Genomic DNA, 18,984 nt, shown 5'->3' with positions numbered 1-18,984 from the left:
TGCAGTGTTTGCAACTATTTTTATTTTTTTTACCAAACCATATATGTACACTACATGTATAATAATAAAAAAGCTTAGGTTCACATAGAATAAAATATGTATAAAGCAAAAAGTACATGATGTATATAGTCAATCAGCAAATAATACAGAACAAGTAGTCTACGCCTATGACCATTGCCAACACACCATGGAAGGCTGCTTACTAGTACTTTTATCAGCTACTATATCTGAAATGGATTTTAAGTCTGATGTAGTCCAAAACAGAGACATGATTTGGGAAGCATTTGTGTATGCAAGTAATTTCTTTGACATTTCATTTCTTACTGATTTTGCTCAAAATTGGTACAACTACGGCACATGTACATATGCACATCAATTTGTCTTTCTGGTTCATTGAAATATGACTCAATGGAAGCCAAGATTTCAACATGTCTGAGCCAGCTTCATTCAAACTTGCTCCATGATTGGTTACTTGTGCATGTCCTAAATGTTTTGAGTTTGAATTCAAGATTGTAGATTGATTTTATTTAAATACAGTATGCAATTTGTTTCCAGTTTTAATGAGATTTTCTCAAAATCTTTTTTCTAATATGTGAATTTCAACACTGACAAGTTTACATGTTTTAAATGTTATTATATAAACTAACATGATTATTGAACTCAGTGACAGAGACTTACAGATTGTTTTTTCATCTCAGTGACAGAGACTTACAGATTGTTTTTTCATCTTTCTTACATGAGATCTTTCATGAGCAAGTAGTTGATCTCTACGGTAAAAAGTATGACAACAAATGGAACACTGATATGGCCGTTCACCACCATGCCGCAACATGTGTCGTTTCACATTGTACGAATTGGTGAAAAATGTATTGCAAATTTCACATTTGTATGGACTTATGTTTTCATGCGTGTATCGGTGGCCTTTCAGATGAGAGCTTCGAGCAAATTTTCGACCACATACATCACAGCTAAATGGCTTCAAACCAGCGTGTACATTCCTATGTTGTTTTAGATTAGCAAATTTTTTAAAGGTTTCTCCACACTCATGACAAATGTACGGCCTGTCACTGTGTTTAGTCACAAGATGTTTATCCAGCTGTTGTTTACTATCAAAAGTATGATTGCAATGAATGCACTGTAACAACATTGCTCCAAGAGCAATTTCCTGACTTTCTTCAATGAATGAGTCTAGACTTGTGTTTCTTTCGCTAATGTCATCTTGATTGTTATAAGTTTGTTCAATGTCATTACTGAAACCATCCATGTTGACCTCATTCATTTGTTTAGTTTCCTTGCATGTTAAATTTGTTGTATCACCTTCATGTTTGATGTGTATCTCCAATGTCTCCCCACCTCCATATACACAGTCAGAATCTTTCATCTGCACAATATTTTCACCAGTAAATACTTCATGGGTGCCATCAACACCAATGCTACTTGTGTTATCATTGAATCTGTTTAGATTGACCTGGTCACTACTAGCATTATCATTGAATCTGTTCAGACTGACCTGCTCACACAAATAATTAGTATTTTCCTCTTCCTTCACGTAACACAAATCATTGTTAATTTCTGTTACTTTGCTATTTCCTTTGTCATTGTCATTAACTGAATATTCATCAGTGTCGTGTAGTTCAAAATCTTCAGGTTCGTAATCACCAGCAGTGTCAGATTCAGCATGGTTATAACTATATTTATCTCCACTATTCTTTGTACACAAGTTATTTATTGGTTGTCCTGTTTCGCCGTCTACAGATATGTGATTTTTCATATCACATTTTAAACCTAGGTGGCAGTATTCGTTGAGAAGTTGTCGACTGGCATAGCAGTGCGACGATGTATTATTCTCATCCAAATCATCTATACGAATGAATATCTTGCATCCAGTCATTAGAGCAAATGCATGACCCTGTATTGTGAAATGAAAAGTGGAAACAAAAGAAGTTATGATAATGCACAGTATATTGCTACACTGAAAACGAGTGTGAAGACAGCGCTCGGTTCATTTCACATTTGATTCATGTACGATTCGCGTTCAATTCATGTACGATTGAAATACCTATAATTCACTCAAATGTTAATATATAGCAATTTCAGCTAATTTAATGATAATTTTCTGCGAGGAAAAATTTAGTATTTCCTGTGGAAATCAAGGTTAAAAATACTTTTATAGTGTGCATGACAGTTTCTTGACAAGTCTGTCAAATGCGCAGAAGGTCAAAGGACAACGATTATTAAAAACATCAACGTCCTTGTTTCCAAGACTTTATTTGTTTTTTAAATTTAGTGGTGATAATTTGAGACTATATATATTTTTTTACATAAGATTCATGTTCCTTTAACATATTTATGTGTTTCTCGTCTGTTTCTACGGCTATTTCATACTTGTTTGATTGCACGTGACTTCCGATGTGAGAGAGACTGCGGGACTATTTATAACCATGATTTTCTCCAAAAGAAATAGGCTGATCAATATTTTTTCTACACAAAATGTACTATATATAAACTTTTGTGTAAATTATAGGCGCGAAACGTTCGTCAATCGAACGTGAATCGAACCGTACGCGGTCTTCACACTCGTACACTGAAACACAAATCGGGAAAACCTATAAAGGGATTTGTAGGTCCATGTCGGAAAATAGGGTGACCTCGGCGCGATCATACTTGTCCTTACCTGCTGAAAAATTGCTCTTTTCATTAATTCCTTGCCAATCATAATGTACAGTCTATCTCACTTGGCCGTATAAGTCGTCGCCAAGTCCCTTTTAAAAAAACACTGATATTAAAACAGAAATAAATAAATACACAACAAACACCTAAATTTTCATTTTCCGGATGCAAATTGACCTCAAGTGCGCCCTCTTCCAGCTGGGGTCATTGCACATGCGTTCTTTTCAAGTTTATGGTTGGAAGCTTGTGTGTGTTGTGTCACGTGTTGTGACTATTTCTCAGTTTTTACCGTCGTAACTCGTTTAGTTTTGTAACAAAATGGTGAGTAGTTTGTCTTCACATTGTTAGGTTAATATATCTCTCGCGAAGAGTTTCGCCATTGCTCGTAAAATAACAAAAATCAAGCCTGGTGTTTTCAGTGGCGTCGGTTGCACAACCCATGGACGTACTAGAGATGGACGCGGCACGGTGATTCACACCTGATAGACGCATTGTCTTTCTATTGTATTCATCTTAAATATATTAATAGGCAGACGTACTTTCATCTTGGCTGAGTTGCCGCCCGATCTTAGTTTTGATTTTTCACGACAAGATTCGAATCTTAAATTTTATATTATATTGGGTCAAAAAAATAAATACAGACCTTGCCTGTGAGCTGGTGCAATGTTAAGTTGTAAATCGAAAGTTTAACGCAGATCCGTTTATTCTAGGCAAGTTTACGAGCATGTTTGTACCGATCTTCTGCATTTGTTAACAATTTTAATTTAATATTGCCAGTAAACCCGGTGTGAGCGGATGACGATTTTGTTATCCGATGTTCAATTCGAGTGAAATTTACAGATGGCACAAAGCTTGAAATGTTTGGAAAAGTTCGGCCGCCGTAATAATTCAATGTTAATCATGGACTTCTTTAACATTAGCTTTCACGTTAATGGTGGGCTCTCACGAGAAACAATACTGCTCTTCGTCCTCTTCAGGGAGGGCCGAGTCGACAGTTTCAATGTCCTCAATATCAAAGTCATTATCGTCTAGTTCTAAAATGTCGGGATCAACAAAATCCAAATCGAAACCAAACTTTCTCTGTTGCCTGTTCGTCACCATTTTGTTTTCTCTTGACGATCCTAAACAGATCATTGGGGGTGTTCGGGACAAAACGAAACTGAACCGAGCTATAATCGGGCGTGCTCGTGATCGTTTCCCGTGAACAGGAAACAATGCAGACACGATCTGGATTAACAGTAATCTGGTGGCGGCAACGCACATGCATCAAAGCGAGTAAACACCGTGCAGCGCCCATCTCTAGTACGTCCATGCACAACCATAACGAACACAGACATAATATGACTGTAAATGAGACACTTACTTCATATATAGCATAGTATAGTTTAATATACATTTCTTTCATTTACAGATATATTCATTGATCTAAATGTCTGTTGTCATGAACATATTTAAACATGGACAGAATGAATGAATGAATATCTGACTTCATTTGAATATTTGTTATTTATTATATGGTTAATACTTTGCAGCAAATGGTATCTAAAAGAAACCAATCAAAGCCATCTAATTTACTCATCACATAAAATGAATCCATCTCAATTTACCCGAATCCACAATAACCTCAAAAAGTCTTATTTCACATTGGAAAACTGAAATTTTCAATGACAACAGGACCTTAGCTAATGGAAAACAAACTCTGAACCTGAAAACCAAATTTCATCCTGGAAGCCTATCTTGCCAAAGCACAAATCCACATTTTTAAAAGTCAATCACCACTGAATTAATAGGCTTAATTTAATTCATGTCTGGTGAATTATGAGGGAGCTAGTTCTTGACCATGAAAGTAATATTTTGTATGTGCTCTTGCTATTAACACCAGAAACAGAATAACTTAAGTGAAACAGCGATGATTTTTATGTCTGGAAATGTCACCCGAAACGACAATGTTATAAAAAAAAAACTTTGCTAATATGTATTTATTGTTATATTTTTTCTGTTTAGCCACAAAACGAACATATAGAGTTACATCGAAAGAGACATGGGTATCGTCTTGACTACCATGAGAGAAAGTAAGTTATTCTGGGAGTTCTCTACCATGTATTTCAAATCCTCTGGTGAATTTTATTTGAACTTTTACATATTTTGCTTTAATATATTTGCATGAACTACTTCATATTCTGATATAATTTAACATTCTGAGGGATTAGCCTTAAAACCTATATTAAACAGTATACTGGTGATCATTAATGTTCACATGCAGGGTTCTCCACGGTTTGAAAATTAAACAGGGCGCGCAAATGTGAAGTGGGCGTGGCACATTTGTAACGTGCATCATTGGCAAGGATGTTGAAAAATAGAAACCAAAAAATCTATTAATCTACATATTATTACATATGCATAATATATATTTATTATTACAAAATGAATAGGAATTTTGAAGAGCTATTATTAAGTAAACGTCAGCACGTACAATCAGCTGATTTTAGCTGCACGATTCCTCAAGCGGCGACATCAGTTGTTTACAAGTAATGATCGCGTCCAGAAAAAAACGTAACAAGTTTGTTAATTTATTTTCCCAAATAGATACATACATGCTTTATTTAATTATTAGCAAAAATTTATATTGATGATTTATATTTATTTGGACGAAGCAAAATAAAATATATGTCGCACAAACGTTCGCAATTGGTTCATTAAAAAACTTGCATGAATGGCACCAAAAACCAAGGTGATCAAACGAAATAAAATATACACAATAGAAGATTTTCGATCTGCAGTTAACAGTTACTATCAAAAATAATAGAATTAGGTATAAAAAAAACAAAATACATATTTAAAAGAATAATTTTCATTCGAATCGAAAGTTTGTTGATGTCTGCTTCGTTGAAAACAACTATGACCCGGAAACAGTTCATTTTACTGTATGCACCCTGATACTATGTAACGATGCTTTTGATTGGCCAAAGCCACGCATTGACGCAAAAAACAACCAATCAGAATATTTGTTCCAAAAGAACACAAGTAAATTAATTTCTTCACTTATGATGCGAGTTGAAAGCATGGCCGTTTTACCGGGGTTTTTAAATCGTGATTTAAAGAAAATTCAACTTTAAATAGTGACATTTAAATGTAAACATTTACATGTTCAAGCAAGCATTCGTGTGGACTTCTTGGTGATCAGCAATGTCTGTGATGGTACGTCGGCTGCGCTGGTCGTTTACCGATTATGCAAGTGCATAGCTGCCCAGTTGCTGCCTTTGTTCCACTCGGCGGAGACGATGTTGCCGCTACCTAGTCACGGCGTGAACTTGGGTTTAACCATAGACCTTATGTTTAACGAATGGTTTTACCGATAACAATTTTATATATTTGACGTCACCCTGGCAGTAAAAATATGGGCACGGTAATGCACTTTTCTGGGCCACATGTTCATTTTTAATCGTGTTGAAACAACTTGTAACTTTTTGTTTGGTGGTGTTATCACCTCACGGTGACCTGCTACGATAACAAACCGGAATTTTCACAGTTGCACCTTAAAACAATGAACCAGTTACCCTGAGCACGATGAATCATCTTCGGAAGACAATGAGTGTTGGCCTGTTTTGTAAACAATTCTTTGTATGGGACCATGCAGGGCGCACAGGAAATATAACAGGGCGCTGACAATTTAAACAGGGCGCCAATTTCAGATAACAGGGCGCGGCGCCCTGTAAAAACCCCTCGTGGAGAACCCTGCACATGATTCTAGAAAAAAGTTGTTATAATAAACTACGCTTTGAAAAAAATGTCAGAAGGGTGTTGGTGTAATGATTATTTTAAAAATTTATTTATTACTTTGTTTGATACCTGTACCTGAATATCAGCAGAAGCTTGTTGTACAAATGTATATCATGAAATGTTTATTTATCAATTTATTTATTGTTATTCTATTTTTAATAAATTTTCTATTTAACAGGAGGAAGAAAGAAAGTCGAGAACCTCACAAGAGGGCAAGAAAAGCCAAATTATTGACTGGACTGAAGTAAGATTTTATGCATTCTATCAAATCAATCATTAAATTTTAGTGATTAACTAGTTTGCCAATATCATTGGGCAACTTCTAATTTCACTCAGTGTATACAGCTATGAAAATTGCATGTACTGCTTTGACTATTAAAAAAAGTTATTGATTTCTTAATTGAGATTGTTTTGAGCATTCCTCTCCACAGAACCAAAACCACTTGTTTGTGTGTAGATGTTTACCATCTTGTCACAATGTTATGCTCTTTATTGTAATTTTTTGCAGGGCTAAACTCTACAATAAGAAACGACATGCTGAGAAAATACAAATGAAGAAAACGTAAGTTTTGATTTTTTGAAAGTGAGGGCCTTTATGTGTATTATACACCCACAGGTTTTCAAGTGATTTGAATGAAAATTAGGACTTATGGATAAACCTTTGTCTGTATACGGACCTGTATCTTAGACATATCTTGGCTGATCACATTCAAAGCGATCATTGTAATGTTAAAACTTCATATCTGTAATATATATCTTGTCGCGAATGCACACATTTACTTATTTGACCATCAGATTCAAAATTCCTGAAAGGTGACCATTTTAATGGTAAAAGTTTGGCAAAATTATATTCATCTTGTCAGCTGTGTACACAGATTACCAGCCATATATTCATCTTGTCAGCTGTGTACACAGATTACCAGCCATATATTCATCTTGTCAGCTGTGTACACAGATTACCAGCCATATATTCATCTTGTCAGCTGTGTACACAGATTAACAGCCATATATTCATCTTGTCAGCTGTGTACACAGATTAACAGCCATATATTCATCTTGTCAGCTGTGTACACAGATTAACAGCCATATATTCATCTTGTCAGCTGTGTACACAGATTAACAGCCATATATTCATCTTGTCAGCTGTGTACACAGATTAACAGCCATATATTCATCTTGTCAGCTGTGTACACAGATTAACAGCCATATATTCATCTTGTCAGCTGTGTACACAGATTACCAGCCATATATTCATCTTGTCAGCTGTGTACACAGATTACCAGCCATATATTCATCTTGTCAGCTGTGTACACAGATTACCAGCCATATATTCATCTTGTCAGCTGTGTACACAGATTAACAGCCATATATTCATCTTGTCAGCTGTGTACACAGATTACCAGCCATATATTGATGATTTAATTGTTTCTGTGAGGACAAAATTCCACTCACTCTTGCTTTTTGTAAAGAATGTTCTCCAGTGACATGTTGCTTCTAATATAGTAACATATTGCCATGGTAACTACATTTGTTGTTATTCAGAATTAAAATGCATGAAGAGAAGAAAACAAAGAAAAAGAATAATGAGAAAGTACCTGATGGTGCTGTACCAGCCTATCTACTAGACAGAGAGGGACAATCCAGGGCTAAAGTATTGTCTAATATGATCAAGCAAAAACGGAAAGAAAAAGCTGGTAAATGGGAAGTACCATTACCCAAGGTAAAAGCACAAGCTGATAGTGAAGTCTTTAAAGTTGTCAGGACCGGAAAAACAAGAAGTAAGTGCTTTTTGATTGATAATTACATGTATGTGTTTGATTGATATGAACTTGCCTACCACATGTGTAGAATAAGCAGTATAGACAGAATGTGACAGTTAAACAATATTACATTTTATATTTGGTTGCTTTATGTGTCTGAAAATGTTTTCATTATCAGGGAAAGCATGGAAGAGAATGGTAACAAAAGTATGCTATGTAGGCGAAGGTTTCACAAGAAAACCACCAAAATATGAAAGATTTATTCGACCAATGGTAAGTCTGTGTACCAAACTACACGTTTTGATAATTAAGCTCTTTGGTTTGCAACTTCTCTTGATCAGATGGCAACTTGATCTAACTGATTTCATACATCTTTCCCTGCTTGCACCAATAATTCAGAGATAAGAGTATTCATGTCTACAAGTCAAGTATTTTTTGAGACTTGTGCCTGCACAATTGTTTGTGATAATAAATAAATATATTATGCACATCATACAAATAACAAAGATTTCCATAACACTTTGAAACATATCCATAACACTTTAAAACATATCCATAACACTTTGAAACATATCCATAACACTTTGAAACATATTCATAACACTTTAAAACATATTCATAACACTTTGAAACATATCCATAACACTTTGAAACATATCCATAACACTTTGAAACATGTCCATAACACTTTGAATCATATCCTTAACACTTTGAAACATGTCCATAACACTTTGAAACATGTCCATAACACTTTGAAACATATCCATAACACTTTGAAACATATCCATAACACTTTGAAACATGTCCATAACACTTTGAAACATGTCCATAACACTTTGAAACATATCCATAACACTTTGAAACATGTCCATAACACTTTGAAACATGTCCATAACACTTTGAAACATGTCCATAACACTTTGAAACATATCCATAACACTTTGAAACATATCCATAACACTTTGAAACATGTCCATAACACTTTGAAACATGTCCATAACACTTTGAAACATGTCCATAACACTTTGAAACATATCCATAACACTTTGAAACATGTCCATAACACTTTGAAACATGTCCATAACACTTTGAAACATGTCCATAACACTTTGAAACATGTCCATAACACTTTGAAACATATCCATAACACTTTGAAACATATTCATAACACTTTGAATCTTATCCATATCACTTTGAAACATGTCCATAACACTTTGAAACATATTCATAACACTTTGAATCTTATCCATATCACTTTGAAACATGTCCATAACACTTTGAAACATATTCATAACACTTTGAATCTTATCCATATCACTTTGAAACATGTCCATAACACTTTGAAACATATTCATAACACTTTGAATCTTATCCATATCACTTTGAAACATGTCCATAACACTTTGAAACATATCCATAACACTTTAAAACATATCCATAACACTTTGAAACATATCCATAACACTTTGAAACATATTCATAACACTTTAAAACATATTCATAACACTTTGAAACATATCCATAACACTTTGAAACATATCCATAACACTTTGAAACATGTCCATAACACTTTGAAACATGTCCATAACACTTTGAAACATGTCCATAACACTTTGAAACATGTCCATAACACTTTGAAACATATCCATAACAATTTGAATCATATCCATAACACTTTGAAACATATCCATAACACTTTGAAACATGTCCATAACACTTTGAAACATGTCCATAACACTTTGAAACATATCCATAACACTTTGAAACATATCCATAACACTTTGAAACATGTCCATAACACTTTGAAACATATCCATAACACTTTGAAACATGTCCATAACACTTTGAAACATGTCCATAACACTTTGAAACATATCCATAACACTTTGAAACATGTCCATAACACTTTGAAACATGTCCATAACACTTTGAAACATGTCCATAACACTTTGAAACATATCCATAACACTTTGAAACATATCCATAACACTTTGAAACATGTCCATAACACTTTGAAACATGTCCATAACACTTTGAAACATGTCCATAACACTTTGAAACATATCCATAACACTTTGAAACATATCCATAACACTTTGAAACATGTCCATAACACTTTGAAACATATCCATAACACTTTGAAACATGTCCATAACACTTTGAAACATGTCCATAACACTTTGAAACATGTCCATAACACTTTGAAACATATCCATAACACTTTGAAACATATCCATAACACTTTGAAACATGTCCATAACACTTTGAAACATGTCCATAACACTTTGAAACATGTCCATAACACTTTGAAACATGTCCATAACACTTTGAAACATGTCCATAACACTTTGAAACATATCCATAACACTTTGAAACATATCCATAACACTTTGAAACATGTCCATAACACTTTGAAACATGTCCATAACACTTTGAAACATATCCATAACACTTTGAAACATATCCATAACACTTTGAATCATATCCATAACACTTTGAAACATATCCATAACAATTTGAAACATGTCCATAACACTTTGAAACATATCCATAACACTTTGAAACATGTCCAGAACACTTTGAAACATGTCCAGAACACTTTGAAACATATCCAGAACACTTTGAATCATATCCATAACACTTTGAAACATATCCATAACAATTTGAAACATGTCCATAACACTTTGAAACATATCCATAACACTTTGAAACATGTCCAGAACACTTTGAAACATGTCCAGAACACTTTGAAACATATCCAGAACACTTTGAAACATATCCAGAACACTTTGAAACATATCCAGAACACTTATTCGTCTAAGAATTTATGAATGACAGAATTCTATCATTTCAAACCCACACTTTATCTGTAGGGATTACGTTTCAAGAAAGCACATGTCACACATCCAGAATTAAAAGCCACGTTTTATTTACCCATAATTGGCGTCAAAAAGAATCCCAGCTCACCACTGTATACGTCACTTGGTGTTATAACAAAGGGTACAGTTATTGAGGTGAGTGTATGGAATAATAGATTCTATTCATAGTAAAAAATACAAATTAAGATATATCAAATGAGTCTCTGAAATTACTTTATGTAAATGATAACTTTATTATTTCCTCATACATTAAGGAGAGGGGGGTGCATTTTTGAAATAAAAAATCTCAGATAATTTAGTCAGGGTTCTCCACGGTTTGAAAATTAAACATGGCGCGCCAATGTGAAGTGGGCGTGACACATTTGTAACGTGCATCATTGGCAAGGATGTTGAAAAATGGAAACTAAAAAATCTATTAATCTACATATTATTACATATGCATAATATATATTATTATTACAAAATAAATGAGAATTTTGAAGAGCTATTAAGTAAACGTCAGCACGTACAATCAGCTGATTTTAGCTGCACGATTCCTCAAGCGACGACATCAGTTGTTTACAAGTAATGATCGCGTCCAGAAAAAGACGTAACAAGTTTGTTAATTTATTTTCCCAAATAGATACATACATGCTTTATTTAATTTTTAGCAAAAATTTATATTTATGATTTATATTTGGACGAAGCAAAATAAAATGTATGTCGCACAAACGTTCGTAATTGGTTCATTGAAAAACTTGCATGAATGGCACCAAAAACCAAGGTGATCAAACGAAATAAAATGTACACAATAGAAGATTTTCGATCTGCAGTTAATAGTTACTATCAAAAATAATAGAATTAGGTATAAAAAAAAAAAAATACATACTTAAAAGAATAATTTTCATTCGAATCGAAAGTTTGTTGATGTCTGCTTCATTGAAAACAGCTATGACCCGGAAACAGTTCATTTTACTGTGTGCACCCTGATACTATGTAACGATGATTTTGATTGGCCAAAGCCACGCATTGACGCGAAAAACAACCAATCAGAATATTTGTTCCAAAAGAACACAAGTAAATTTATTTCCTCCACTTATGATGCGAGTTGAAAGCATGGCCGTTTTATTGGGGTTTTTAAATCGTGATTTAAAGAAAATTCAACTTTAAATAGTGACATTTAAATATAAACATTTACATGTTCAAGCAAGCATTCGTGTGGACTTCTTGGTGATCAGCAATGTCTGTGATGGTACGTCGGCTGCACTGGTCGTTTGTTCCACTCGGCGGTGACGATGTTGCCGCTACCTAGTCACGGCGTGAACTTGGTTTTAACCATAGACCTTATGTTTAGCGAATGGTTTTACCGATAACGATTTTATATATTTGACGTCACCCTGGCAGTAAAAATATGGGTACGGTAATGCACTTTTCTAGGCCACATTTCATTTTTAATCGTGTTGAAACAACTTGTAACTTTTTGTTTGGTGGTGTTATCACCTCACGGTGACCTGCTACGATAACAAACCGGAATTTTCACAGTTGCACCTTAAAACAATGAACCAGTTACGCTGAGCACGATGAATCATCTTCGGAAGACAATGAGTGTTGGCCTGTTTTGTAAACAATTCTTTGTCTGGGACCATGCAGGGCGCACAGGAAATATAACAGGGCGCTGACAATTTAAACAGGGCGCCAATTTCAGATAACAGGGCGCGGCGCCCTGTAAAAACCCCTCGTGGAGAACCCTGATTAGTCCCCGTTCGGACGCAGTCCGAAAACGGGGACTTATATTTTGACCTTCATATGTGTCCGTGCGTGTGTGCGTCCGACCCTGTATCTTAGAAATGCCTGGACCAATCACAATCAAACTTCACACATACATCATACATGATATTATACATATGCACGTCAATTTGTTTCACGATCTGATTCAAGATGGCCGAATGGCGGCCATTTTTGTGCTAAAAATCATCAAAATCGAGCATTTCCCGGCTGTTTACAGATGGATTTTGTTCAAACCTTGTATATACGTTGGACATTATAGGACCATGATGCACATCATTTTGTTTCATGATCTGATTCAAGATGGCCGAATAGCGGCCATTTTTGTGCTAAAAAATCATAAAAATCAAGCATTTCTCGGCTGTTTACAAGCTTGATATATACATTAGGCCGACTGGCAGCCATTTTGTTTTAACGAATGGGCTTCTAGACCCATATCTCCCACTTGTTTTGACTGATTATGTTCAAATTTTAAATATTCATTATACATCATGTCATAGATAGACAGATATATTGGTTTGACGATCCTATTCAAAATGGCCGAATGGTGGTCATTTTTGTGCTAAAAAATCATCAAATATCGAGCATTTCTGGCATTTATGGATGGATTTTGTTCAAACTTGGTAAATGCTTTGACTGATTATATTCAAATTTTATATATTCGTTATACATCATGTTATATATATATATATATATATATATATATTGACATATATATACACATGTATTCAAAATGGCTGATTTTGAATGCTGTTCCAGAGCAATATCTCTCAATATGGAACAAGTACTTGTTTGATGTTAAAAAAAAATCATATTCCAGCTTTATTACTATAAACAAAACTATATATCTTAAATTTGATAGCTATTGGGCACTGTGCCATGCATGGCCTGTTTAATATTATATAGCATTCTTTATTAATCAGTGGTCTGATTTGTTTTCAAAAATCCAGTTGTTGGTAAACATTCCATGCTACACAAGCTGAGTGACGAACCAAGACATCTCTAACAAGGGTAGCATCATCTGTATGTCAATTTCAATGCAGTATGAGTGACAAAATGTAGTGATTTTGAACATACAGAAAAACTAGTATAACAAACAAAACAGTTGGCCATTTGTGAATACGGTAAACAAATATGACATACGGCAGTACCCAAATATGAAATCACTCTGTCCGGTTTGCAGAATTCATTCATCTAAAATTCCTGATAGTGAACCATTTACAGATAACCGCATGTTAGTATCTGAATAGCTGTAATGTTGCTTTTAACCCTGATCACCTATTTAGCTCATTCAGTATTGACCATGCAGCAACACAGCTTGTGGGGGAAGTGAGTCATGTGAGAAGAAGATCTTTCCTTGTGAACAAAACTAATAAATGCTGAACGAAAACTATCGTTCATTAAATGTTAGCAGAGTGTTAGAATAAAGTGGAGCCACAAAAATAGTTTTACTATAAAAAGAAATGCTCAATGACTCAAAAATCCCTATTCTTTGAATGTTGTACCTACAAATTTATTAGACTACCGTATTTGTCTTCAATTAGGCGCCACTTTGTTACACTTTCATGTCATGGTGGCGCTTATTTGTGGTTAAATTTGAGCAACTTTGTTTCAAATGGCGCTTATTTCAAGCACTTCAAGTTCTAGTACCGGTAACTGTGTTACAAGCCATTGTGGTGATAGATTTATTGACAATATTTTACATTACAGTCTGACGCTTAGTCACTGTAGCCTTTATTTTAAATACTGAGTAAATGACCCATTTTCAGACAGTTTAGAAAGTTATACAAAAATTATCATTCTTTAGAAAACATTCACAGTTTGCCGTACAATCAACAGAAAAATAAAACAAACACAAATTCAACGCTTAGTAGTCAATGATCACGGTAGCAAAATCCGGTCATGCTGCATTCCACGGTTACGATTATTACTCAGTAGTAGTTATAATAACGTACAAAAAATAAAATGCAAGTAAAATTCAACTTAATTTCATCGTAAGCGAATGATTCTGGTCACATGTAAACGCTTGGCGCGATTCGATGTCTGCCATGCTTCCTGTCTAGGACTTGACCTGGAACGCGTTTTTTGACCTGATAGGTCAAGTCGTTAATTAACCAATCAAAATGCTGGATGATGCCAACGTGATCAAATTACCATAGCTCATTTAAATAATGTATGAACGCAATGCGGAAGTGATTTGCCGATGTTTGCGATATTTTGGCTTTGATTTTGGTGGGAAAAACGGCATGATTTTTTTTTTCAAATCAAGAAATTAGTTATTTTTGGAAAGTAAACTGAGCATTTAAAGAATAATTTAACACTGTTTACTGTGACAACAGCGCATTTGAAACAGAACATTTTCGCATTGTTTTAATTTCGTTTTTATGGACTTACTGCGAAATTAAAAACCACGCTGATATTTTCTACAGTAGACTAAAAAGACATGTTTCAAGAGATTATAGACCGATTTCTTAAAAATTGTTAGAAACAAAACCATTTTTTTTTACATAAAAGCCATTCGTACAGTAACAGCGATCGCGTCCATCGCTACGAACCGGTAACCGGTAGTCGATCCGCCGGCGCCCAATTCACGATCATTACGTGCCAAAATTTCAACTTTGTCTGGCGCTTAATTGAGGTGTAAAATACAAAGTTTTTGTGGCACTGGCGCCTAATTGAAGGTGGCGCTTAACTGAAGACAAATACAGTACTACAGTATGTATATCACATGTATGCATTTGGCGATCAGACACATTAATGATTACTCCTCCTCCTGCAGGTAAATGTCAGTGAACTTGGTCTTGTGACTCAGGGCGGTAAAGTTATATGGGGTAAGTAGAATTACTAATAATTCAAATACTGTAAAATACTTCATTAGTCCCCGCTGTCCGAAAACGGGGAGTTATGTTTTGACCTCCGTGCACCAAGCATTTCTGGATGGATTTTGTTCAAACTTGGTACATACATTAGACATTACGGGTTCCTGATGCACGTTATTTTATTTTTCAGATCGGATTTAGAATGGCCGACTAGTTGCCATTTTGTTTTAATGAATGGGCTTCTAGAGTCATAATTCTGACATGCTTTGACTGACTATGTTCAAATTTTATATATTCATTATACATGTATTCAAAATGGCTGTTTTAATTAATGCTGCTGTTCCAGAGCAATATCTCTCAATACTCCTTTGACGATCAGATACAAATGTCAATCATCATAATCATATTCCTGACATGTTTATATTCCAGCAATATAACTATAAACAAAACTATATCTTAAATTCAATAACTAACGGGGACTGTGCCATGCATGGCTTGTTTTAGCTGGAATTGCTTTTTGGGTGTTTTGTATTAAATTTATTTTCACTAATTTTGTGATCTGACATATCAATTTGATGCTGATGAAGTCATTCAGATTAGATTGAAACCAGGGTTCTCCCCAGAAAAAAATGCATAGCGCCAGGGGTAATTTGCATAATAATTTGCATATCATTTACATATCTTTCCTTCATTGATTAACAGAACTTATTTACACTTATGAATATTAGTGAGCTCAGTCACAGGGCAAATATTTTTTTTAATGGAATCAACACATTATGTTTCACAATTTAGAAGAGTTTGAAACATTCTCGAAATACAAATGCTACAGACTAAAAACAAACACAAATACATTATTGTTGCAATTTAATTGTTTTGTAAAACGTTGAAGGAAAGGCACTCAAAACGTTAAGCCAGATTTATGTTCACGAATCTCATAATTTTATTCACTCTAAAAACATTCTCCTTCAAAAAATCGATCACGTAATTAATTGACGTATTGTTGTAATTTATTATTCGTACCATCAACTTCTAAAACGTTTACAATTACAGTAATGAGCGAACAAATAAAGCTTCAAAACGATCATCAAAGTTACGATGTGACATAACTTACTTGGCCATGTTATACACCATTTCTAGCAATAATTCCTCAACAAATTTTACTTCTTTTTTTTTTTGATATGAAATGTAAGTAAAATCCGACTTATTTTTATCGGGAGCGATTATTTTTGATCACTTGATCGCTTCGGTAAAAAAATGCCGGTAGAACCCGAAGTTTTCCGAATGGTAGTGATCATAAAAATTACATTGCGGAAGTAAAGCGATGTCGTAGCACGATGTGTTGGCATCGATTTCAATTGAAAACTGCATGACAGCTTTCGAAAGAGGTGATTTGCAATTTTTAAAAGGTAAATTAGGTCTTGAAAGAAGAGTTTTTACATGATACGCAATGATAACAGTTCAAATGTATTTTACCAAATCACGCAATAAACACGTTTTTTTCTTGAGTAGCGTGAACTGATCGTGAACTCCGATTTGACCATGTTATATCGAGGTGGAATTGATTTTGAAATAATTTTAGCTTTCAATCTAAAGACTGTGTCTATCGCAGAAAGTATTTACTTACAAACAAAGAGGTGCTAATTCCACAAATTTGACTAGCCGCTACGTAACGTGCGACTAGGTCTATTGTTTATAAATTATAATCCACGACTGGCAGGATGCGTGTCGGTCGGTACGTAATTATACCAACAATCAGACAATAGTCCTCGTCCGAAACATTTCCTTGGTGGTCACTAATGTTGAGTGACGGTCGGGGCCGACCGGCGTGGCGAACAAAGCTTTTTCACATCTGATATTGGCATGTCAAATATGAAATCAAGCGCAGAGGTGGGAACACATAGCGCCGAGGTCCCAAGTGAAGCGCCGGGATTCACAGGTATAGCGCCGCGGACCTCGGCGCTAAAAAGCCCTGGGGAGAACCCTGTGAAACCATTAATAGAAGATGGATTTGTAAAAATTATGATTTAGTGCTTTTACACGAGAATTGAACATTGGGCAGTCATGTTGAATCAAATTACAAAAATAATGTTCATGTTGATGTATCTATTGATATACTGTCTTTAAATTTCGTACAAACAGAAATGTTCATTGCATTCATGGGAAAGTTGGCATGGATATCATGAAAAACAAAATGGCCACTTGTCATATTAGTTTGAATCACAGAAAAAATATGACATGCACCTATAACCCAATATGTATGATCACCATACCAACTTTAATCCAAATTGGCCGAGTCATCTCTGATAAACAGCTCCGGAGATGCAAAAATTACGATTTAGCACTTTTACATAAAAATTGGGCATTGACCGGCCATATAGAATCGAATCACAAAAATAATGTTGGTGCACATGTATCCCTTGGTATACTATCTTTGTACAAAATTTAAAGAGAAACATTCATTGCATTCAAGAGAAAGTAGCATGGGTACCATGAAAAACAAAATGGCTGCCAGTTGGCCATATTTGTTTGAATCACTGAAAAAGTATGACGTGCACCTATAACGAAATATCTATGATCCAAATCGGCCCAGTCATCTCCGAGAAACTGCTGCCGACACATTTTACATCCAAAATGGCCGCCAGTCGGCCATTTTTGCTCCGATCATAAAGTATCGTTTTCATGTAAAATTTGAATGAAATCCGTCAATGGGTTTCAGAGATATAGCTCGGAACGGACAGACGAAACAAACCCAAATTAATATCCCAGTTTTCTGACTTCGTCCAAACGGGGACTAAAAAGGTATATTCGCTGGATTTTATTTTACTGAATCATTCCTTCAGTGAAAATAAACTATTTTACATTAGTTGTTTGCATCATTTTACCGTTGATCCTTGTGTTTTGTTCAGTATATTGAGCACTTGTCTTGATTATGCAGTCAAATAACAGTTGCGTTATTTTGTTTATTTCTAGGTAAATACGCACAAGTGATGAATAATCCAGAAAACGATGGGTGTATTAATGCTGTCCTTCTTGTATAACAAATTCACCAATAAGAGACTCGTTCAACAATGTACATTAAAAGCTTTAATGTATAAAACAATACACACAGCACCAACCACAGGAATAAAAATAATATTTATTTGTAAAATCTATTGTCAGTTGATTGAAATAAATACTTGTTATATTACATACTGTAAATGGTTTACAGTTTGATTCTCTCTTCATGCATGGGAATCTTGAAATAATTTCATTAGCACATTGAACCGCTCCTCAACCTGTTGACAAAAAAGACTTGTGTAAATTTACTGACCA

At 34.7% G+C, this 18,984-nt stretch overlaps 3 protein-coding genes across 3 annotated transcripts in view; 1 reads left to right on the top strand and 2 right to left on the bottom strand.

The window, feature by feature from the left end:
• Window positions 1–2,870, bottom strand: LOC100369405 (uncharacterized). The gene is made up of 2 exons (XM_002731331.4): window positions 2,675–2,870; window positions 1–1,909 (listed from the first exon to the last, which is right to left on the bottom strand). Exons 1-2 carry the CDS (start codon window positions 2,714–2,716, stop codon window positions 695–697), a joined length of 1,257 nt encoding a protein of 418 aa, XP_002731377.1. The 5' UTR covers window positions 2,717–2,870; the 3' UTR covers window positions 1–694.
• On the top strand, window positions 2,871–18,870 carry LOC100369262 (ribosome biogenesis protein NSA2 homolog). The gene is made up of 9 exons (XM_085507252.1): window positions 2,871–2,991; window positions 4,675–4,742; window positions 6,629–6,694; window positions 6,959–7,012; window positions 7,993–8,228; window positions 8,389–8,483; window positions 11,084–11,224; window positions 15,633–15,684; window positions 18,643–18,870. Exons 1-9 carry the CDS (start codon window positions 2,989–2,991, stop codon window positions 18,708–18,710), a joined length of 783 nt encoding a protein of 260 aa, XP_085363378.1. The 5' UTR covers window positions 2,871–2,988; the 3' UTR covers window positions 18,711–18,870.
• Window positions 18,700–18,984, bottom strand: part of LOC144359792 (GON-4-like protein) — a 44,198-nt gene continuing 43,913 nt past the window's right edge. Inside the window, exon 27 of the mRNA XM_085507251.1 lies at window positions 18,700–18,947. Within this exon, the coding sequence (XP_085363377.1) occupies window positions 18,894–18,947 (54 nt within the window). The 3' untranslated portion in view covers window positions 18,700–18,893. The remainder of the gene's footprint in view (window positions 18,948–18,984) is intronic.

This window comes from Saccoglossus kowalevskii, chromosome 13 (genome assembly GCF_978046115.1).
Source record: "Saccoglossus kowalevskii chromosome 13, keSacKowa6.1, whole genome shotgun sequence".
Lineage (NCBI taxonomy): Eukaryota > Metazoa > Hemichordata > Enteropneusta > Harrimaniidae > Saccoglossus > Saccoglossus kowalevskii.
This window is presented reverse-complemented; position numbering and strand designations above follow the sequence as displayed.

What these genes read in the sequence shown, in the direction of transcription:
- LOC100369405 (XM_002731331.4), bottom strand. Translation starts at nt 2,716, where the DNA reads ATGATTGGCAAGGAATTAATGAAAAGAGCAATTTTTCAGCAG. An exon ending in AAAGAGCAATTTTTCAGCAG is followed by an intron (nt 1,910 to 2,674) that starts GTAAGGACAAGT and finishes TTCACAATACAG; the next exon opens with GGTCATGCATTTGCTCTAAT.
- LOC100369262 (XM_085507252.1), top strand. An exon ending in AAAATACAAATGAAGAAAAC is followed by an intron (nt 7,013 to 7,992) that starts GTAAGTTTTGAT and finishes GTTGTTATTCAG; the next exon opens with AATTAAAATGCATGAAGAGA. An exon ending in AAAGATTTATTCGACCAATG is followed by an intron (nt 8,484 to 11,083) that starts GTAAGTCTGTGT and finishes CTTTATCTGTAG; the next exon opens with GGATTACGTTTCAAGAAAGC.